Consider the following 24,644-nt stretch of genomic DNA (forward strand, 5'->3'; position numbering starts at 1 on the left):
TCTGGGTGTACATGTTGGGTTTTTCATCCAAGGCTCCCATAGCAAGGAGGGAGTCATTTCCTCTAAAACATTTGCTGCATGCGCAGGGGCCTGGAGGGATGTTTCTCTGCCAGAGTTAAATTATATCCTCCCCTGTCTATACTTTCTGAATTTGGTTAATTTATTGGCACTTCATCAATTTTTGTTATATTTCAAAAAATATAACCTTCATCCCAAAGTTTGGTCCCATGAGTCATCTTTATGGCTTTAAAGTTGTTATGCACATTAACTGCTCAAATTAGATTCCCCTTATGAGAACTTAGCATCTGTTAAGAAACAGTTATAGTCATAGAACAATTCTCTTAAATGAGTCACACAATTGGCCCATCTAGTTCAGAATTGACACCAGCTCTCTGGGTTTTCAAACATAAATCTTTCCCAAACCCACCCATTTGAGACACCAAGGAATGTACCTGGGGACTTCTGCACACAAAGCACTGAACCCCGGGCCTTCCCCATATAAAATACAACAGAAAACAACACTGCCAACACATATACTGTTATCTCTATAGACAAGAAACAATTCACCAGTGGCCTGTTCTGTAGAGTGCTTCGTCCCCATTGGCATGCTTTCAGTCTGCCCATATGTATAACTAATCTCTTCTTAACCACCAGAGTCTGCAGGGGAAACCTCCATAGAATCGCCATGCATTGTGTGATATAGCGGTGTTTCATGAGTAGAAGCATCTGCTTCAGGCACCTGGCACAGATATTTGTTCTCATCTCAGAGGTAAGTCTTTCTTTTGAAATGCTGACTAAACCTCATTGTGGTTGTTTCTTTCACAAGACAAAAGCACACTGGTATAGGAGGAATGAAGAGTACTTGACTTGATCACCTGGATCAAATGACCAAAAAGCATGCCTTTCACAAGTATTTTAAAAAACTTTATCCTATATATTTCAATGATATCACCAGAACAGTTTATAAGAACTGAGGGAAAAACTGTAGGGATTGCCAGTAGAGAAGGATGAGTGAACTTTTGTCCCCCCACATGTTGAACTCCAATTCCCATCAGCCCCGAACAACATAGTGAGTGGTCAGGGATGATGGAAGCAGTAGTACAACAACATCCAGACCACTGCAAGTTCCCCATCTTTGTGTTAAGGTGATCCATATAATTATAAATGAACTGAATTGTCTGCAAAGTAATTTTTGTTTTTCCATTTCCCTTTTTTAGATGACTTATATTCTGGAATATAAACTGGTAAATCATACCCTGACACCTGATTTCATTTTCATTGAATTCTCCAATAGCTCTGGAACACAAGTGTTATTCTGTGTTGGGTTCCTTGCTATGTATACTCTGACACTTTTGGGAAATGGCCTTATTATCACCCTCACCCTGGTTGACTCAGCCCTTCACACACCCATGTATTTCTTCTTAAGGAACTTGTCCTTCTTAGAGATCTGCTACACCTCAGTGACCCTCCCCAAGATGGTGGTCAATTTTGTGTCTGAGCCCAAGAGCATCTCCTTTGCTGGTTGTGCTGCTCAGATGTATTTTCTTCTCTCGCTTGGAACAGTTGAGTGCTATCTGTTGGCTGCCATGGCCTATGACCGCTATATGGCCATCTGTTCCCCACTGCATTATCCACTGATTATGAATCAAAAAACTTGTGCTCAGATGACAGTTGCCTCCTGGCTATGTGGCATTGTGATGCCTCTTGGCAACGTAGTTTGGATATTCACCTTGCCCTACTGTGGTCCCAATAAGATTAACCACTTCTTCTGTGATGTGCCACCAGTGCTGAAGATGGCTTGCACTGACACCACAAGGAATGAGATGTCAATTCTTGCATTCAGTGTGCTAATCACATTATCTCCGTTCCTGCTGGTGCTGATTTCCTACATTCGAATCCTTTTCACTGTACTGAACATGCCATCAGCTGAAAGTAGGCACAAAGCCTTCTCTACTTGCTCATCACATCTCATAGTAGTTACCTTGTTCTACGGTTCTGCCAGTGCCATGTACCTGCGTCCCAAATCCAGTCACATTGAGGACATAGACAGGCTGGTTGCTCTATTCTATTCCATTGTTACACCCATGCTGAATCCTATGATCTATAGTCTGAGGAACAAGGAAGTGAAAGATGCCCTCTGGAGGTTGAGAGGGAAGAACATGCTTCTCTGTAAACTCGGTAAATATATTTGTTGGAAAAGAAGTTGTAAAAAATGAATAATTCATATTTCATTTTGTTTTATTTTGCTTTTGTTTCTCAGGGACCCCTACAGTAGGTTATTCAAGACTATTTACACTAATTTCAAAAGGAAGATCTGTTTCCACTTATAGAGGCACATCAGCTCTTTTTCCAAAATGTGCCCTGACCTACTTCCCAGATCTACGTTTTCTTCCTGGTCCTTCACATATTTTAATTCTCTGCACAATATTTCTATTTGCTTGAGTGTATATTTAATGTAGCACAATGTAGTACATATTTAATGTCAGAAGAACCTCTAAACATAGGACCTGCTCTGAGGTCTGTTGCTGTCAGGTGATGAGTGGTTAGTCCTAATTAATTGTCAGGATTGAATTAAGATTGTCTAGGTTTCTATATATATATATATATATATATATATATATATATATATTAGTTGGGAACATAGGTGTTGTGAGTAAAGCAACAACACTTGAAACAGGTTACCTTAACCAATGGGGGCCTATAGACAGAAATGAAACCTTCCTTCTCACTGATTCCTTCTCTTCTAGGAACTAATGCTGGTAAAGTGGATTACTTCATTTCATGTTTTTATTTCCTTCTTGCTTATTCTCCAAGTTTAGTGAGTCCAAGCCAGGTACAGTATGAGTTAACATGTGCTAGTGACATGTTGGTGACATGTAAAATCTATACTTACTATAGAATGGCTTTGTTTGCCTTGAGTAATAAACCTCAAGTGTTCTTTATTCTTTCAACCAGCAGTCTTACCAGACTAGTTCTTTATGCACACTGCTTCAATATGTTTACCAAACTCCAGCAACAGGAAGCTCCCTTACCTTGAGTGAGACCATTAGTCTGTTTAGCTCACTGACTAGCAGTGACTCTCCAAGGTTTCAGGTAGGAATCCTTCCCAGCCCTACCTGAAGATGCCAGTGATTAAACCTAAGACCTTCCACTTTACCACTGAACTGCAGCCCTTTCCCATAATAGCTAAAATTCAGCAAACCAGTACAATGTCAATCTGCTCCTTTACACATTTGTCAATAGTAATTCTGCTGCACTTTAAGCATTAGAACTTCACTTTTCATAAATGAATATAATTAGTTTTATAGACATTAGCTGGTTAGTACCAATTTATATCCCAGAGGGTATGACTCTGATAATTTAGTTTGCTCACATGGGAATCCTAAAAGATCTCATTTAATGGTTGTAGTCAAACCCTTTCAGTTTAACTGCCCTCCAGAAAGACATATACATATACAGTTCCCTCATGATATGGACCAAATATTGTGCAGGTAAAAAATGGTTAACTTTCAAGAAATAATATCATAAATTCTCCTACATTTTTAACAAGTCCCTTGGTGACTAGTCAGTTTGCATTTTGGAAATACTGTCATTTTAAATAAAGCCCCTGGGGCATATTAAAACCTCATAATTACACTTCATGAATAGATGGGCTTTTGAGTAAATCAAACAATATAATTCCATTGGGGAATTTTTTCCAAAAATGTATTTCTTCATTTTGATCTCAAAATGAGATGTTGCAGTGATGCAGAACAATTTCTTAACCCTAACAAAATCAAAGGGGCTTCAAATTTCCCATTAATTACTATTATGGAAGGTTCCTATAAAGTTAATTATCCCAAATACATGGTATCACAGTTGGTTTGCAAACCCATTACTTGAATACTACACATGTTGCCATAATATGAGGAATGGTTGCAGATGAAATTTTGTCTCTTTCACACACCATATCAAGAAAATAGTCAACTGCTCAATTTCAGTTTGTAGGACTGTACTAGCAAGCAGTCAGGGCCATCGATATCATGTGTGATGTAAGACGTGGCATGTCACCATCACCCTCACAAGCTGTTGCCTCTGGCTATGGATGAGATCCAGGCACTCTTGGAAGAAACTGATTTTCATCATCTGAAGCCCTTCTTCTTGTGCCCCTCCACGAGACATCTGGAGGGTGGCAACCTGAGTATGGGCCGTTTCTGTGTTGGCTTCACTTTTGAGGAATGTTCTCCTCAGGGAGGCTCACCTGGCATATTCATTGTGTATATTTAAGTGTCAGGAGAAATCGGGTCCTCTCTTAAAGAGGGCATGTATTGTGGTAAGACCTGGAAAACCAACACCCTGTGTTGTGGGTGGGTACGATTGGTCAGCCACAACACCCGATTGGTAGGTCCCTCGAAGCTGGGTGCAATCTGGCCAATGAGACGCAGTCCAAACAGATCAAGGGACCTTTACATACCCATGCACATGACCCAGAGCTTCCTCTTTTGGCGCATGCATTCAGAACACCCATCCACCTCTCCCTACTTTTAGGGCTTTGTGCTTGACTTTGCTATGCCGTCATCATTGGGACAGGGGCATGGCAAGAATTTTCCCCACTTGGCTGATTGCCTGTTGCCATTTTGGTTTCGCCTACTGCGTAGCAAATCGTCACAACTTGTAAGGTTGTGGATAGGCTCTGGTTCAGGTGATAGGGATAGGAGAACGCTCTCGCCATCCCTATGTGAGGGGTATTCCGTTAAAGGAATCCAGGGACTCGATGGTTTGGTCAACCCCTGAGAGGGGGTTGTGCCCATGCCCGAGTCCAGGGAGATGCCTGTTCCTGGCTTTCCGCTTATCCAGGTGTTCACCCTTGGCTGACCTATGCTGGATCCCTGGGTCAGCTCTACCTGCATGGCAGGGAGCTAGTTGAACCAGAGCCTATGCAACCAGTCACTTTCTGTAATCAATAAAGTTGTGGCCCAAATTCTGCCAAAAACCAAAACCAAAATTTGAGTCAAGTGTGAATTTATTTAGGGGGGAGGTTTCTGAGTCTGAACTTGCAAAACATTCTTCTTCTCCCATGCCTTTGGCTAATTAAATAATCAATGGACTTTTAAACTGTGTGTGTATGGGGATGTGTGTTACGCATTTTTGTTTTTTCTACTGTAAACCACCCTGTGATCCTTGAATGAAGAGCAATATATAAATTTAATAAATGGATAATAAATAAATAAATACTGGTCTTTTAGGTGGGAAAATTGCTAATTGTTAAAGATGTTGAAAATTAAATGATGAGATGCAAGTAAAAAAAGGGGGAAATTGGAATTCAGAATTGGGGTGGGGGAAAGTCCACATTGTATTTGGTGTTTTGGAAATGCATTGGATATTTGGAAAATTGTAAATATAAAAACTTGAAAATAAAATTTATTAAAAAAAGAAAAAAAAAAGCTAATTGTCTGTGATCTCCTGAAACACCAGGCCCATATTAAAATAACGAGCATTCACACTTTATAATGTGGGTGCCCTTTGCGGGATCGCGCAGGGTGCAACAGTTCCCAGGGAACTTACTAGTAGAGAGGGAGCTGGCTTGCCTCTCAGTGTTATTATTTGGAGGTTCACGCCCAGCCTCAGTAATCAAGTTTCTTTCTGGGAGGTGGGGCCAGCCCCATTTATAAATGGGGGTGGAGCCGAGAATAGCCAGGCAGTTGGCTCTGGAGATTCACCCTCCCTACCCTCCCTTTGTTTAACGTTTTCTTGTTTGCAGGTTAATTTTTTCTTCCTGTTTAGCAGGTGCTGCTAAGGTCTTCGACTGGTTGCTGTTGAAGTACTGGGAATAAATTTTCCTGCATTGGTAGCAATTTGTCACAACTTTGGCGGTTATGGCCTTGGGTGGAATCCTTTAGTCTTTTATTCTCTATACGGTGTGTGTGTGTGTGTGTGTGTGTGTGTGTAGTGGTGACTCACCCCCTTGCAGTGGCGATTCCAGTGTCCCCCTCTTAAAGGGGTTATATAATGGGTGTCACTGGCCATACACCGAAAGGCTGTCAGTGAACCACCCTGTGTGTAGGGATATGGGCTGGGCTGCCTGCTACACATACGTCTCACAGTGCACCCCATATCCCATTTACCCTGATGAGCCCCAGTTCCCCCCGGCTGGGGGGCTGGGAGGAGTACACGCCCAAGGCCTAAGCCAAGGTCTTCCTACATTCGGAAGTTTAATAAAGTTGTGGCCGAATTTTTAATTCCATAACATTGTCAGGAAGACCAAAAATTCAATAAAGAATGGGGGAAATTTATATTATATTTGGGAGATCACTGTAAAGAATTGAACTCTTTAGCAGGACTGGCTACTTAATAAATGCCTACTTAATAAATTTTGACATTTTGAAATACAGTGGTACCTCGGGTTAAGTACTTAATTTGTTCCGGAGGTCCGTTCTTAACCTGAAACTGTTCTTAACCTGAAGCACCACTTTAGCTAATGGGGCCCCCTGCTGCCGCCGCGCCGCCAGAGCACGATTTCTCTTCTCATCCTGAAGCAAAGTTCTTAACCTAAAGCATTACTTCTGGGTTAGCAGAGTCTGTAACCTGAAGCATATGTAACCTGAAGCGTATGTTAACCCGATGTACCACTGTATCATTTGACCATATAACACAGGTCCTGAAAGAACTACCGTATTTTTTGCCCTATAAGACGCACCTTTCCCCCTCCAAAAATGAAGGGGAAATGTGTGTGCGTCTTATGGGGCGAATGCAGGCTCCTTGGCTTCAGCGATAGCAACACGAAGCCTCCGAAGCCTGCACTCCGGAGGCTTTGTGTTGTTTCCGCTGAAGCCAGGAGAGTCTGCTCTTTGAGGCTGGCGGTGGGGGAAAGCAGCGCCTCCTCCATTGCCAGCCCCAGAGGATGGGGGGCAGCGGGAAGGCGCGCGACGCCTTCCCGCTACTCTCCAGCCCGGCTTCGAGGCTGGCGGTGGGGAAAGCAGCGCTTCCCCCATGGCCAGCCCCAGAGGATGGGGGGCAGCGGGAAGGCGCACGACGCCTTCCCGCTACTCTCCAACCCTCCTTTGGGCTTTTGCGGGAGATGGGGGAATTCCCCCACCTCCCACAAAAGCAGGCAAAAGCTGCGCGCTCTTTAAAGGGGCTCCACGGTTTCTGCTGGCTTTTCGTAGAAAAGCCCACAGGAGCCGCGCAGCCTTTAAAGAGCGCACCGCTCTTGGGGGCTTTTCCCCGAGGAGGGAGAAGGGACTGACTGGCCGAGTTCGTCCCTTCTCCCTCCTGTGGGCTTTTGCGGGAGATGGGGGAATTCCCCCACCTCCCGCAAAAGCAGGCAAAAGCCGTGCGCTCTTTAAAGGGGCTCCGCGGCTTCTGCTGGCTTTTCTAGGAGGTGGGGAAATTCCCCCACCTTGTAGAAAAGCCCGCAGGAGCCGCACACCCTTTGAAGAGCGCGCCACTCTTGGGGGCTTTTCCCCGAGGAGGGAGAAGGGACTGACTGGCCATTTCAGTCCCTTTTCCCTCCTGGTCGAAAAGCCCGTAGGAGTCGCGCACGGCTCCTGTGGGCTTTTGCGGGAGGTGGGGAAATTCCGCCACCTCCCGCAAAAGTAGGGAGAAGGTCTTGGAGTAGCGCACAGGCTGTGTGCAGCCTGTCCTCTGCTCCCAGAGCTGTGGGGGGGGGGAATCATATTTTTTTCCTTGATTTCCCCCCCTGAAAACTAGGTGCGTCCTATGGGCCGGTGCGTCCAATAGGGCGAAAAATACAGTACATTGGCTCCCGATACATTTCCGAGCACAATTCAAAGTGTTGGTGCTGACCTTCAAAGCCCTAAATGGCCTCGTCTCCAGTATTCCTGAAGGAGCATCTCTGGTTCCATTGTTCAGCCCGGACACTGAGATCCAGCTCTGAGGGCCTTCTGGAGGTTCCCTCACTGTGATAAGTGAGGTTACAGGGAACCAGGCAGAGGGCCTTCTCAGAGGAGGCACCCGCCCTGTGGAACACCCTCCCGTCAGATGTCAAGGAAATAAGCAACTATCTGACTTTTAGAAGACATCTGAAGGGAGCCCTGTTAGGGAAGGTTTTAATGTCTGATGTTTTATTATGTTTTATATAAGCCGTAGTCCACAGTTTAATCTGGGGGCTGGTTCCTATATTATCTGGTGCCTGATGTCAGCAGCAAGCATGAGTTTGTGACAGCTGGCTTGCATGGATTGTTTTATTTGTATTAATTCTTTCCAAGACAGTGTCACAGGCCGTGCTATTATGCTGATTGTGAATTGTTGGTTTGGAAGGATGTCTACAGGGGTTGGGAAGTGATGGAGATCACCTTGCCCCCCAAGCTAGTTGTTGCCCAGTATCATGTGAAGTTGGTGGAAAGCACTTTTTCACCCACAGAGTAGCTATTTTGAATATGCTTGCGTACTCAATGCGTGGTTTGTGTGCACTTTCCCCCCAGCTGGATAAATGGCTCTCTACCATGAAGGCCCATATTTTGCCGATTTTGCTTTCATGCTTTTAACTGTATTTAATTACATTATGTGTAAATTGCCTTGAGATGGTGGTTTAGTAGGTGGTTCATAAATTAATGGCAATAATAATAAGAATAATAAATTCAGAGATAGACATGTCAGTGTGATGTGTGAAACACACAGAGAGTGGTGGTGAACGAGAAGGAGAAAGGGTGTGAATGTGTGGCATGCGAGAAATGTACCGGTGTGAGTTGACAGGCTCAGGCAGAGTTCTCATGCAGCTTCAACAAGCTTCTTTTTCTCCTGCTAAAACTATTGATTAAAGATCCTCCTTTCCCTTTTTAATCCAGTTCTCAAATCTAGCTATACATTGTCTTGGTGATACCATGGTTTATAAATTTCCAATGCCTACTCATTGACCTTGATATTTGATAATGGGCTGCATATTTGTGAGTTCTTGCTTGATCATAGCAGTCCCATTTCACATTTGGATTCTATTAACTTTAAACTTAGGGGGCACGCACTAAAAGGTGCTTGTGCCAAAAATATGTTTTCTTTCCTAGAATGGCAGAAGTGGAGAAATTGCATTATATTACCAGACATGACAATTCCTATGATGAATGAAACCCATATTCTGCCAGGCTCTAGACAAGCCTCTTTAATTATTGCTCTTGCTTTTGGCCCTTATTATCCAAATCACATGCAGGTATTATTTCTCTTAAGATGTAACAAGTACGTGTTCTTCAAGAATTGCTCAGAGGATACACAATAGAGTACCTGCAATTAGCCAGAGGACTGTAATGGGAAAATTCTCCTAGGAATTCCAGTGGCCAATAAAAAAATAAATCACGTACATTGTGAAGGATGCCATAAATATGCCACTTATTCAACACCAGGACAAGGGAGTAGAGAACAACAAGTCTATGTTAGACTGATTTCTGCCAACTCATTTTTTTGTTGTTCTTTTTGGCTGTGGGCAGATCTGCAAATTAGTCCTTAGAATCAGGCTCTTGCAATCACAGAGATTCTAAGCCTGTGCTGAAGTTAGATTTGCACACAGAATGGTGACATTAGTAATTTTGGAGATATAAATTGATCAACTGAATTTAGATTTGCATTGATAATGCTGATATTCATAATTGTGTTGCTGCTGCTGCTGCCTCACATAGCATGCAAGGCTCAAGATGTACAGTGTAGAAAGTGGCGTTCCAGACGGATTCATCCCAGGTTTTATGAACGTGGAGATTTCACCTATGGAGCCATCGTTTTTCAGAGTGCCGTTTCTCTGTCTCCAATTACCTTGAACAGACATCCTGATTGGGAACAAGTACCTAAAGTGTTTGTATAAGGAATCATTTCTCCTTCCTACTTTGTCTCTGTTATGTTACATTCTGCAGCAGAAAATAAAGAGACTGAGCTTTGGTTCTTTGCAACCCTGATTCTAAAAGAGAAACTTTGAACAGACTAGGGAGAGGTAGTGGAAGGTCCACAGGAATCTGAAGTTTTCAGCCTCCAGACAATGACATGTTACTTTGTGCAATAGGAAAATCAATTAATAAATTAAAGGCATTTTATTTTCCACCTCCCCACATACAAATAGCCACTGAATATGTACTGGGGCTTTGGAAATGTCACCTGACTTTTATAGCATTTCCATCCACTTTCCATTTGTATCTCTCTCCATCACCATATTGTCTTCCAAAGCAGGATTCTCATGCTGTGAAAGAGTGATGGACAGCAGTACGCAGTTAAGTTATGATATTGAATTCTGCTTCACAAACCAAGCTACTATTCCCACCAAATAAAGGGTCTAAACAGCTGAGCTTTAGCACCATGTATAGAGCGAGGAGCATCCCTCTCCTCAGCTCCCAAAACATTACTGTATCTCATTCGGTATGTTTGTAGTTATTCAATATAGGAATTAAATATGTCCTTGCCCGGAGACAATCTTGCTTGCAAGTCCTGGATGATCTGCTCCCTTCCATACAGGCCTTTTACCCATCTGGCCTGGGAGGGCAGTGCCCTGACTGAGTGACTGACTGACCTCAGCTACAAAAGCTGCTGAACAGACTCTTGGGCTAGGGTCTTGTTTAGCATTTTTTGTTGGGCTGTTTCATTTATTTATTCATGTTATTTATTTATTTTGAATTTTCATCTTTCGATCTGCTTATGAATCAGATTTTTGTCTGATTTATTTGGAAATTATTTCAGTTTGGTAATTTTTGATGTATCTTATTTGTTCATCATGACTTAACCAGAATGCTGGTGCTTTGAGCCCACCCAGAGATGCCTGTGGAGTAGATTACACATGAGGTTTCTGTAGGATTCTGTACTGTAAGCTTCCTTGAGCATGGTTTTAACTAGGGAAAGGCATACACATAAAATGATGGTGGTGATATTGATATGGTAGCTTTGCCTTACTCTTGTGTAAGAACATAATATATAGTAATGAAGCACAATAACTAAAATTTTTGGGGGGGAACAATCATATGCACAATAAACTGGATGAGAGCAGGGCAGTGTGAATTAAGCTGAGGTAAAGATACACCACATCCAAGCCACGTTCAGCAGCAGAGCTGCTGCTGCTTCTTGGACTAAGCCTGGTCTGTGGTGGATTTTGGAGTCTCAGATTTCATGGGCACCCTCAGCCTCTCACCTTCCATTATACTTCATTGTTGCAGCACACACTCTGGCTCCATGTGCAGTACAACTGAACCTGTTGAGATGCCCCAAATCTGCCTCTAGGCTTGCCAGGTAATGTCTCTTAGTGGACTATCCTAACTAGCCCCCACTTTGATTCTGCCCTCATACCTCTAGAATGACGATTTTTTCAGCTTCAGCTCAGCAACCCTCAGCTCAGCCAGCTTCAGCTCAGCCACCTCAGCCAAGGCTCAGCTAGGATGAGCCAGCTGAGACAGGAAGCAGCCCTCTGACTCACAGATCTGCTGTATTCTAAGATGCTCATCCAAGGGGATCTTGCAAAACGATTGCTACTTTAGAAAATAACAGCTTCAAAAAGAGCAGAATATACTTGTAACACAATATGCAACTCTCTTTGTAGTGGAGTGACAGAGAACTATCAGCATCTTTTGGCTTTGGCTTTTGCGGTAAAGGAGGTTAATGAAAATCCCCAGATTTTACCCAATATTTCACTGGGATTCAATATATATGATAACACTTTGCAAGCTAGGTGGACCTCTCCTGCTGCAATGCAATTTATTTCACCAAAGGACAGACTTCTCCCCAACTTTATGTGTGGTATCCATGAAAATTTATTGACTATTACTGAGGATGTTACTTTTTCTTACTTTCCCATACCACAAATATTTGCTATCTACAAGATTCCTCAGGTAAGAGTTTATGTGTGTATGGAAACAGAAGAAATATATACAATTTAAATACTGCTTTCCATTTTAGAAGTGGTTTTGGATCCATCACAAATTAGTTTTTTAAAATATATTTTTATATTTCACCATGTTTTTCATCAGAATCATCATTATCTCAATCCAACTTAATTTGCAAGGTTGCTTCTAATGTGATTTCAATTAATAAGACAGTGGTGTGATTTGAGATTTTCTGGATAACATGTAAGATTTAAAATTATGTTTGATGTATAATTTAGTGAGACCTTGAAAATCTTCAAAAAAAAGTACAAAGTACGAACAATGATTGAGATATATACATGATGTTTTATTAAGAAATACAGCACTGTACAAATGTGTTTGCAGTTCCACCCCGCCCCCAAACATAGCACCACCAATGTAAACTAAACTAAACTAAAATATTTCCACACCCTCAAAATATGTTTAGCTCATATATGATTCTGCTTCAGTCATACTGGAGAACCCTGACCTCCCTTCTTTCTACAAAATGGTCCCAAAGAGACTTGATCAGTTCAGGGGGATTCTCAAATTACTTGACTATTTCCAATGGAGGTGGATTGGATTATTTGCTACAGATGGAATGACTTTACAATGGTTCATACAGAAGATGGTTCCAGAATTTTCCAATCATAGCATTTGTTTTGCATTCCTTGACTCATTCACCAGTTTTGAATATGATATTGAGAAAGGAAATTATGACAGAAGTGCTATGTTTTTGTCTAATAAGATCATAAACAGCAAAGCCAATGTCCTCGTCTTCCATGGAGAGGTTACAAAAATGATGTTTTTGAGATGTCTTCTACAACAAAGAATCAAGCCCAAAATGCAAACTCCAAAAGGAAAAGTCTTCATTCTGACTATCGGGATGGAGTTAAAAACCTACCTCTTCAATCGTATCTTTGATATACAAGATTTCTCTGGTGCTTTATCATTTGCACTTCAGTCTAATGAGCTACAAGGATTCCAACACTTTATTCAGAACAGAAACCCTTCTAACACTAAAGGAGATACATTTATTAAAGATTTCTGGACAGATCAATTTCGCTGTATATCCCAGGATATTGTTCTAGACCCTTTTGTATTGGGTAATTACTCTGGGAGAGCTTATTCATCTCCCTGCACTGGAGAGGAGAAACTAGAGAGCCTTCCTGAGCATGTCTTCCCAAGGAGTGTAACAGGCCACAGCTACAGCTTTTACAATAGTGTCTATGTTGTGGCTCATGCCTTACATGCCATGATATCATCCAGATCCAGAAGCAAAGCAGGGATGAAGAGAGAAAGATGGAGCCTTCACAATCATCAGCCATGGCAGGTGACAAGAGTCCAAACTTGAATCAGGGGCTGGTTGTTCTACTTTTATTATCAGTTCCAGTAACATTTAACTGTATATCTGAATGCAAATTGGTTTGTGAAAGAGAAATGAAGAGAGGGATATGTGAAAGGGCACATGAGAAAGAGTGGTATGTTTGAGAGATGTACATGGTGTGTGTTTTTGTTTTCTGTCTTTTGTTTTCTGTCTTCTGACATAAGCACCCAGTCTCTTTGTTTCTTTGTTGCCCACTTCTCATGTGGTGATGTTGATGGGAACAAGCTTTGCTCTGTGTAGAGAATTTCCTCCCATATTTTCGGGAAGGGGGAATGATGGGAACCATTCCATCCACAAAGCTATTTTTTACATATCATATTTGGAGCTGTTGGCCAGCATGTTTTCAGCCATTCAGCAACTTTTCTGACTGGTTGTTTGAATGCTCTTTGTGGTGTTGTTTGAATGGTCTTTGTGTGTGTGTTGGTGTGAGCATGTTCATGTGCACTGGATGGAATTCATTTGGGCAGAGACAGACAGTTAGGTGGAAGTGTGGTGTGTGAAAGAGAAATGAAGAGAGCGAAATGTAAAAGGGTACAGTATATGAGAAAGAGTGGTATGTTTGAGAAATGTACATGGTGTGTGTTTTCAGAGTCAGGCAGAGCTCTAACGTTGCATTAGCAAGAAACATAAGGAGAATAAGTCCTATATAGTAGCATCAGCTTCATCTGAATTGTTGGTCTTACCCACAATGTGAGATGCTGCTTTAATTAAGGAGACCCAGCTATGTCCCTTAGCTTTATACTATGATGGAGAGGGGGAGCCCTGGTCTGTCCAAACCTTTGGCACTGTAGTTCTCCAAGTCCAAGAACAGCAATATTACATCTCCAGGTCAAGTTAGAAGCAGCAGTGATTCATCTGATGGAGACACTTTTTAGATTGGTCCTGTGCAACCTTCTGCTTCTGTGTTGCCTTCATTCCCTATAGTTAAGAGGTACAAGGTTGGGCAACTTTTCATAATGTTTCTTAATGTTTGTGAGATCTTTGTTCGTGTGATTGCTCAATATTCATATTCAATATTCATTAAGCCATTAAGCAGAGAAAGAGAGAGACAGTGAGAAAAGTGTACACATAGTGTGTGTGAAAGAGTAATGGAGAAAGGGAAATATAAAATATGGATATGAGGTGACTTATCTATGAGAGTATTAACAACACTTTTAATTTTTGATCGTTTCTTCAGTTTTTATTAATTTTCTGATCATTTTTTAAAACAAACATCCCTCTCCCTGCTCTACCACGGTTTCAAATCAAGCTGTACACAGACATGATGCCCTGTTTGAGTATATTATATACTTTATAATACTATATATATATATATATATATATATATATATATATACACATATTATACATTTAGGCCTGTTTGATTATTTTCAGAAGCTTTTGCCCATAAATAATAAACGTCTGACCTAGATCTTGCTTTATTAACATTATCTCCATCAAGAGGGCATTGTCCACCACAGTGGCCTTCATGCAAGGGGGAGCGGTTGTGTGTTTTTTGGTCTGGCTGGACCATTTTCTTAAATAGCTACTTTTTCTGTTTTTGTTCCAGCTCTACCATTTTTTGAAAGCTGTGTCATTTAACAACAGTGTTAAGGAGAAGGTTTCCTTTGACCAGAATGGGGAGCTCATTCAAAAGTATGACATTATTAATTTGGTCACATATCCAAACCAATCTTTCAATAAAGTGAAAGTTGGAAGGATGGATCCCCGAGCTCCTCCTGACGAACTCTTGAGCATCAACGAGGATGCCATAGTTTGGCACAGCTGGTTTAATCAGGTAGGACCTCAATGCAGATATTTGGGAAAGTGTCCCAGTTCTCAATGAGAGTGAGTCTTTTGTTCAAAGCCCAACCCTCTGCACAATTTTGTCCTTGCCTATGCTCATTCTCCAACCACCCCAACCTTCTGAGGAGAGATTTCATGGAGGGTTCCCCATTACATGAAAATGTTACTTTCATTCAAGCAAAAATGAAAAGCAGTCCTATGCAGACTTATCCCAGTGAGTAAGAGGGCATAGTGTGTGCTTCAAAATGTTTATATTGACAGAAATTACTTTGCAAAAATGTCAATATTATGCTGGTGTCAGGGAGTTTCAGGACACTGGTGAATGTGCAGTGGGGGAAGTGGGGCTGGAGTCTAATTGGGAAGGATGGGCAGCAAGGAAGCATGAGGCAGCTGAAGCTGCAGAGTTGGAGGGTGAAGGATTCAAGGAAATGGGGGAAGAAGCAGGTCAGTGAAGTGAAGAGCCAGGTGCTTCCCTCCCCTCTCCTGCATCACTGTCTCCCAGAACCACGAGAGAATTGAAGCAGGAAAAGCAGAAACAGCTACCATGCAAGTGTACGGTAGTCTCCAGCTGTGTGTATGCAGTCCATAAATGGAAGTTACACAAGCTGGTGAAGGGCGTGAGGCTCCCTGTTGCTGCAATTGAGCCATCAACAAGGGGTATTATGGTATTGTAAGTGTCAGCTTAGACAAGTGCCATCTGCACTTGTTAGACTGGGCCTTCAGGACTTATTCCACAGGTAAACAATTAAAAATGTTGTTTATGTTGCTTAGGAAGCTAGACTACTGTTTAGCATATTCTTTCCTGAACCTTCATGATTCCAAGATGATTCTCCTGATAATTAACATCTCCCCCTTTCATTTGTTGATAGACACAGCCTGTTGCTTTGTGTAATCCCAAGTGCCCAACCGGTTATAGGAAGAAAAGCAAGGAGGGGGAGTCCTTCTGCTGCTATGATTGCATTGTATGCCCCAAAGGGTGGATATCTGATCATGAAGGTGAGAGTTTCAGCATACAGATGCAAGAAAAATATCTATACTTCACAGCCAAATATAAGGAAGAATAATGGGCACATTATGCGAATGCAGTTAATGAGTACTATGTGGCAATGCCATTTTATGTGTCCAGCTATGGAATGTTATGTGCCTTCCATGTTTCAAATGAGATTTTGTAGTATCTATGAACATATGAAAATGTAAACCTTTGCATCGAGCGCCATCTATCACAGCAGCACACTCTTTGAGCTAGAGGGAGCCCTGGCTGATGATGTGTCTCAGCACCAACTGAAAAAAATGTCAAGGAAAGTGAAGCAGACCTGTCAGTTCAGCAACAGAATGAGGCCAATCTGCCTATTCTTTCCTTGTCATATTAAAAAAAAAAGTTCAATAAAAGTTTGTGGACTTGAGCTTGTGGACATCTAATTAAGCTGAATATTAGCAAATTCAGTACAGTTTAAAAAAGGCAGTTCTGTGCACAGTGCATAGCTAAATGATGGAACTTGCTGCCATAGGAGACAGAGATTTCCTGCAACTTTAATTGCTTTAAGAGCATTGGACAAATTAAAGGAGGAGAGGGCCATCAGTGGCTACTAGCCATGATGGATATGCCTCCATGCTCAGCAGCAGGAATGCTTCCTAATACCATTTGCTGGAAACCACAGTGGGCGGTAGAGTAGTCTTCTGTTTGGGTCCTGCTTATGGGTTTCCTAAAGGCATCAGGCTGGTCACTGTGAGAACCAGATCATGGACAAGAAGGGCAACTGGCCTGATCTATAAGGCTTTTCTTTAGCACATTATGGACTATTCCTTGTCTCAACCTTAATTTACATTTCTGCCTTCAATGTAGTTCCACGTGTGTACAAGCTGAACATCTACAGTGAGGTTTTTGAACTTCTGTGAAGTGGCTATAGTTCCAGTTCCTTGTTTGTTTTCCCTACTGATCCCTAAAAGCATGAGAGTTTGTTTTTGTAAAATAAGAACAATCAACATTTGCTTCACACAATGCAGTATTACTAATAAATATGAATTTTGTTTTCTCCTACCGCGTTGAGGCACCCATAACATTTGTGGCAACTATGTGATAGCCTGGAAATACAATGTTCTAATGTCCATACAAGAAATACATAATACAATACATTATGGGGAGAAATATGAACATATAATTCAGTTTAATGTTCTGTCAAATCACATTGTTCTTCCTATGTTTTAATGAGCCCTTGATTTTTTAGCCATTGAATGTAACACCACATTTCCCACCATAAAAATAGAATGGAATACATGAGTGAATACACAAGCAAGGAGAATATTTCATTTTTCAGTTATTACATATTGTACTAAAAAAGTAAATGTAAAGGACTCCGGGACAGTTAAGTCCACTCAAATTCGACTATAGGGTGCGGTGCTCATCTCTGCTTACAGGACGAGGAAACTGGTGTTTGTCCACAGACAGTTTTCTGGGTCATGTGGCTAGAATGACTAAACTGCTTTTGGTGCAATGGGACACTGTGATGGAGGCCAGAGAGCATAAAAACACCATTTATCTTCCCACTACAGCATTACCCATTTATCGTATTAGACGTGCGTGGCACTGTTGTCTAAACCACTGAGCCTCTTGGGCTTGCCGATTGGAAGGTTGGTGGTTCAAATGCCCACGACGGGGTGAGTTCCCATTGCTCCCTCCCTGCTCCTGCCAACCTAGCAGGTCAAAAGCACGCCAGTACAAGTAGAAAAATAGGTACTGCTGCAGTTGGAAGGTAAACGGCGTTTCTGTGCGCTGTTGCTTCTGTCACAGTGTTCCATTGCACCAGAAGTGGTTTAGTGATGCTGGCCACATGACCTGGAAAGCTGTCTGTAGACAAACACTGGCTCCCTCAGCCTGAAAGCAAGATGAGCACAGCAACCTGATAGTCACCTTTGACTAGACTTAACCATCCGTGAGTGCTTTACTGTCAGGGAAAGGGAAGTAGCCAGAGAAGCACTTACCGAGAGCCTAAAGAGCCCTTTTCCAGTCTGTCTTCTGAATCGGAGACTGAATTAGGGAGGGGCCAGTCTGTCCCCGGAACTAGCTATATTCAGAAGAGAGGAAATAAGAGGCGTGCCCTGTCTCGCTGGGCATGCTGGTCAAGAAATCGTCACAAAGATTCAGAAGCGTCAACTGAGTAAGCAACACAGACGCGTTTGTTTGAGGTCCTGTGTTGGCTTGGAATTTGCAGCAATTAATCTACCAGACAGAAGTGGCTCGGTGCCTGGAATTTTATCTCCAACTAGCTTGGCAGCAAACACATCTCTCACATTTACCTTTTATTTTTTACTCATGCTGGCATGGTTTGGAACTGCTAGGTTGGCAGGAGTTAGCAATGGGAGATCACCCAGTTCTGCAGATTAAAACTGCAGATTAAAAGTGGCTCGTTGGTTTAGACCACAGTGCCACCGGCAGTGTAGCTGACTGAGAGTAACAGCTATAGCGGCAGATGAAAGTGATGGACTACATGGAACTGGCTGAGAAGACAGGCAGAATTCGAGACCAGGGAGAAGGGTCGATGGAAGAAGACTGGAAAAAATTCAAAATATATCTTCAAAAGTATTGCAATATAAAAGAATGTTAGAAGGAGGTTGGAAAAAGAATAAAAGGTCGTTTTGGTAGATATGATATAATGGAATAAGCAAAAATGAGTTGATGAAACTGATGAAATAGAGGAGGTTTAATTACATTATTTTAATTTTAAAATACGTAAATGAAAATAAGGTTAGAGGGATTTGCTGGAAACACGATTTGAACTAGAATACAAAATTGGGAGGTGAGAGGAGGTCATGGAAATAAGTAAAGGGAAAAGGTTATGTAAAGGTTTAATCTGCTTTTGTTTTATTTCAACTTAATGTATTTTTATATTTTTTGTTAAGTCTTCTTTTTTATTCTATCTTATTGTTCTTTTTACTCGTTTATCTTTTGCTTTGTTATGGCTAAAGTTTTCTTTGTATTTTGTATGGTTTTTCTTTTTCTTTTTTGTAACTTTAAATTTGGAATAAATATCATTTATTAAAAAAAAGAGAGTAACAGCTATAGCTAGTTTGTGTTACTTATTCATGACTGTATTCCTGTCACGTCAGAAGCAAAGGGTTAAAAATAATTCTAACCTGGTATTTTTGTGTGTTTTCCATTTCAGATATGCCTGTGTGTTCCAAATGTCCAGATGATCAATATGCAAACAAGGGCCAGAATGCATGTATTCCCAAGACTATAACCTTCTTATCTTATGAAGAACCTTTGGGTATCAGTTTCACAGTTTCTGCTGTCTCATTTTCCATTATCACAGTTTTGATGCTAAGAGTATTTTTGAAGCACCATGATACTGCCATAGTTAAAGCCAACAACAGGGACCTGACCTACACTCTCCTCATCTCCCTCCTACTCTGCTTCCTTTCCGCACTCCTATTTATCGGCAGACCTGACAAGGTGACATGTTTTCTGCGCCAAACTGCCTTTGGCCTTGTGTTCACAATGGCTGTGTCTTCTGTGCTGGCCAAAACCATCACTGTGGTTCTCGTTTTCATGGCTACACAGCCTGGATCCAGGATGAAGAAGTGGGTGGGAAAAAGCCTGGCCAACTGCATTGTCCTTTCTTGCTCCATTCTCCAAGCGGGCATCTGCCTGGTGTGGCTTTCCACCTCTCCTCCATTCCCAGATACTGATGCCCAGACAATGACTGAGGATATTGTACTGCAATGTAACGAGTCATCCCCAATCATGTTTTACTGTGTCCTGAGCTACATGGGCTTGCTAGCCATGGCCAGCTTCATTGTAGCTTTCTTTGCCCGGAACTTGCCTGACAGTTTCAATGAAGCCAAGTTCATCACTTTCAGCATGTTGGTGTTTTGCAGTGTTTGGATGTCCTTTGTTCCAACTTACTTGAGCACCAAAGGGAAATATATGGTGGCTGTGGAGATCTTCTCCATCTTGGCCTCCAGTGCTGGGTTGCTGACTTGCATCTTCTTCCCGAAATGCTACATTATCTTGTTGAGGCCTGAGCTGAACAAAAGGGAGCAGTTAATTAGGAGATGAAAACACTGAAGAACACTATAATCCTCAAAAGCTGCTGCTGCTGCTGCTGCTGTTGCTGCTGCTGCTGCTGCTAATAATAATAATAATAATAATAATAATAATAATAATTCTTTTTTATTTATAATTCATTCAAAGCTTTTCTGACTTAAGTATAAATAAGAATTAGCTTTCATTGTACAAAGAACATCTTAAAATGACATAATTGTGAATGTTCATAATTCATTGGTTTTTCTCTCCATGTTATCTTCTCAGCAACACTGTTAAGTATGTTATGTTGAATGATAGCAAATGAGCTTAATTTTCTTTTAAGGGGAGTCTCCTTCATTTGAGTACAATGCTATAAGAACAACCTAGAATAAAAACCTAGAATAAAATCATATTGAATATTTCTAAATACCCATTTCCCTTGAAAAAGTAGAATAGTTAATAAAGCCTGAAAGGTAAGAAAGACTCCCAATATCAATGGTTTTATCAGGGACGGGTAGTGCTTTTTCTCTTTGAAATGTTTAGGGGTACTCTCATTTTGACTCAAGAAAATCACTTTATAGTTGAAATTGGTAAAAATAAATACAGTAAAAGGACAAAAGGACAGAGAATCAAAAAGTACAGAGAATCAACCCAACCAGGGTGAGTTGTTGATAGGTGTGGCCCAAACCTTAACTGTTCGGCCCTGGGAATGCGCCAGGCTGTTTTGGCCAATTAGGGTGAGTGGCGTGATTCTCGGGGCCTATAAAAGTGGCAGCGCAACGCGATTGGAGACACACTAAACCAAAGGATATTTAATTGTCACTGGTGTCACTTGATGCCACTTGATGCCACAAAGGCATTTGGCAAATTGAAATGGTCCAATCTGTTCAAAATTAACCTTTCATTAAGTGGCTATGTGCTACCATATCACTTAACATTTATTGGACCGAAAACATTTCCTTTTATCATTTCAAACATTTTTGCTTCCAAACCTAAGTCAGAAAAAGATGGAGACCAAGTAGGAGTTGAGCTGTTCCCCCTTTGCCGTCGTCTCCTTCCCATAGAATGTCCTTGTATTTCCCCTTTTGCCAAACGTTTGTCTATTTCTTATCATCCCTCTCTTAAAGGGGTTTTTAAAAAAATTGTTTAGAGTAAAGATCAATTAGAGATATGCAAAGATATCTTAAGAGGACTCAGCAGATGAATCAAGTCAATGGTCCATAGGAATATCTCCAATGCCTACTCATTGACTTTGATATTTGATAATGGGGTGCATATTTGGGAGTTGTTGCTTGATCATAGCAGTCCCATTTCACATTTGGATTCTATTAACTTTAAACTTAGGGGACACACACTAAAAGATGCTTGTGCCAAAAATATGTTTTCTTTCCTAGAATGGCAGAAGTGGAGAAATTGCATTGTATTATCAGACATGACAATTCCTAAGATGAATGAAACCCATTTTCTGTCAGGCTCTAGACAAGCCTCTTTAATTATTGCTCTTGCTTTTGGCCCTTATTATCCAAATCACATGCAGGTATTATTTCTCTTAAGATATAACAATTACATATTTTTCAAGAAATGCTCAGAGGATACAAAATAGAGTACCTGCAATTACCAAGGACTAGGGAATAGAGACCAAACCTATGTAAGACTGGTTTCTATCAATTCATGTTTTTTGGTTGTTGGGCTTGGGTAGATTTGCAAATTCTTCATTAAAGTCAGGCTGTTGCTATCATGGAGATTCTAAACATACAGCGGTAGATACAAATAGAGGGATCTGTGTGCTGCAGTTAAATTTGTACGCAGAATGGTGACATTATTAATTTTCTAGATATAAAAAAATCTGCTGAAGGTAGATTTGCATTGAAAATGGTGATACTAGTAATTTTGTTGCTGCTGCTGCTGCCTCACATAGCATGCAAGGCTCAAGATGTTCAGTGTAGAAAGTGGCGTTCCAGACCGATTCATCCCAGGTTTTATCAACATGGAGATTTCACCTATGGAGCCTTTGTTTTTCAGAGTGCAATTGCTCTGTCTCCAATTACCTTGAACAGACATCCTGATTGGGAACAACTACCTAAATTGTTTGTATAAGGAATCATTTCTCCTCCCTACTTTGTCTCTGTCTATATTACATTCCGCAGCAGAAAATAAACAAATTGAACTTTAGTTCTTTGCAATCCTGATTCTAAAACAGAAACTTTGAACACACTAGACTAGGGAGAGCTCATGGAAAGTCCACAGGAATCTTAAGTTTTCAGCCTCCAGACATGACATGTTTGTTTTTTCAATAGGAGAATCAGTTAATTAATTATAGGAATTTTGTATCCCACCTCCCCATATACAAATAGCCACTGAATATGTACTGGGGCTTTGGAATGTCACCTGACTTTTGAAGCATTGTTTTCTTGACTTATGTGCATTTCCATCTTCTTTCCATTTGTATCTCTCTCCATCACCATATTGTCTTCCAAAGCAGGATTCTCATGCTGTGGAAGAGTGATGGACAGCAGTACCCAGTTAAGTTATGATATTGAATTCTGCATCACAAACCAAGCTACTGTTCCCACCAAATAAAGGATCTAAACAGCTGAGCTTCAGGACCATGTATAGGGCAAGGAGCATCCCTCTCCTCAGCTCTCAAACATTAATATATCTCACAGGGTATGTTTGTAATTACTCAGTATAGGAATTAAATATGTCCTTGCCTGGAGACCATCTTGCTTGTGAGTCCTGGATGATCTGCTCGCCTTTTACCCATCAGGCCTGGGAGGGCAGGGCCCTGACTGAGTGACTGACTTCAGCTACGAAAGCTGCTGAACAGACTCTTGGGCTGGGGTCTTGTTTCACATCTTTTGTTAGGGTGTTTCAATGTTGTTATTTATTCTTTTTTATTTTCATTTTTAGAACTGATTATGAATCAGATTTTATCCTGATTTTTGTGGAAATTTTTTCAGTTTGGCTGTTTTATTTTTGATGTGTTTTATTTGTTCATTATGACTTTTCTCATGTTTGTTGTTTCTCATGTATATAAATATTGTCATGTCTTTTGTCTAAGGTAGTGCAATGAGCGAGTGTTTTCAGGCTTTTAATCAGAATGCTGGTGGTTTGAGGCCAACCAGATATGCCTGCAGGGTAGAATACACATGAGGTTCCTTCCTAATCTTCTAGGATTCTATGTTGTAAGCTGCCTTGAGCATGGTTTCAACTGTAGAAAGGCATACACATAAAATGATGGTGGTGGTGTTGATATTGTAGCTTTCCACCACTCTTGTATGTGTGTAAGCACGTAATATATAGTAATGTATAGTAATGAAGAACAATAACTAAAAAAAATGAGGAACACTCATACGCACGATAAATTGCATTAAAGCAAGTCTGTGTGAATTAATCTGAGGTAAAGATACACCACATCCAAGCCACATTCAGCAGCAATGCTGCTGCTGCTCCTTGGCCTAAACCTGGCCAGTGGTGGATTTTGGGGTCTCAGATTTCATGGGTGCCCTCTGCCTCTCACCTTCATACTTCATAGTTGCGGCACACCCTGTGGCTCCATGTGCAGTACAAGTGAACCGGTTGAGCTGCCTCAATTCTGCCTCTGGCTTGGTAGTGGGAACATATTCTATTTTAACATATTTTTGGATGCCAGCTTGCCAGGTAATGTGTGTTAGTGAAATATTGTAACTCACCCCCACTGTGGTCCTGCCCTCCCATTCCTCTGGAACAACCATTTTTCCAGCATCAGTTCAGTGACCCTCAGCCAGCTTCACCTCAGCCACCTCAGCCAAGGATCTTGCTATAGGATTGCCATTTAGAAAATAACAGCTTTAGAAAGAGCAGAATATACTTGTGACACAATATGCAACTCTCTCTTTTTAAAAAAATAAAATAAAATATATTATTTAATCTTTTTTTATACAATCAACCTCAAAAGACACATATAACAAAAACCATAATAATAATAATACATTTTGACAATTCAGATTTGAATACATGAATATACCTATGACTACACATTTTTAACAATATTTTCCCACCTCTCTCTCCTCCCCCTACTTCTCACCACTATCCACTTAAATATTCATTCCAGATTTCTTCATATTTATCCATTCTTATTTTGCATCAGCATGCAATTCGTTCATATGTAGCAAATCTGTCCATATTATAAATCCATGTGCTCAACTGAATCGTTTTGCAGCTCTTCCAATTCATCAAAACAAGTTTTTTTACTTCTAATATAGCATGGTACAGCCATTATTTTTGACCCCTTGAAATCGCCCACATTTCCGGAATGTAACTTAGAATTAAATTCAGTTCCCCTAAATAAATAAATAAAAATTATTACTCTTGCTTTAAATATCCTCACCTCGCACCAAAATGAGCTTATTATCTTGCAGTTAATCAGCATATGTACTAAGTTTGCATTTTAACTCACACATTTCCAGCAGTTGTCTGCACTTGTTATTTTCTTCTGGTATAATATGCAACTCTCTTTTTAGTGGAGTGACAGAGAACTATCAGCATCTTCTGGCTTTGGCTTTTGCTGTAAAGGAGGTTAACGAAAATCCCCAGATTTTATCCAATATTTCACTGGGATTCAACATTTATGGTAACTCTTTGGAAGCTAGGTGGACCACTCCTGCTGCGA

General features: G+C 41.0%; 2 protein-coding genes across 2 annotated transcripts in view; one reads left to right on the forward strand and one right to left on the reverse strand.

Moving 5' to 3' along the window:
- Positions 1-18,028, reverse strand: part of LOC308461507 (olfactory receptor 10A2-like) — a gene marked incomplete at its 3' end in the record, with an annotated part of 63,694 nt that extends 45,666 nt beyond the window's left edge. The window contains exon 1 of the mRNA XM_080978502.1: positions 17,950-18,028. The remainder of the gene's footprint in view (positions 1-17,949) is intronic.
- LOC308461837 (olfactory receptor 10A7-like) lies at positions 713-16,034 on the forward strand (the record flags this gene model as incomplete). The annotated part of the gene is made up of 4 exons (XM_080979002.1): positions 713-769; positions 1,218-2,178; positions 14,754-14,962; positions 15,840-16,034. 4 exons carry the CDS (start codon positions 713-715, stop codon positions 16,032-16,034), a joined length of 1,422 nt encoding a protein of 473 aa, XP_080835128.1.
- Positions 18,029-24,644: the final 6,616 nt, after the last annotated feature.

The sequence above is a fragment of the Podarcis pityusensis genome (assembly GCF_964106645.2).
Source record: "Podarcis pityusensis genome assembly, chromosome: 13".
Taxonomy (NCBI): domain Eukaryota; kingdom Metazoa; phylum Chordata; class Lepidosauria; order Squamata; family Lacertidae; genus Podarcis; species Podarcis pityusensis.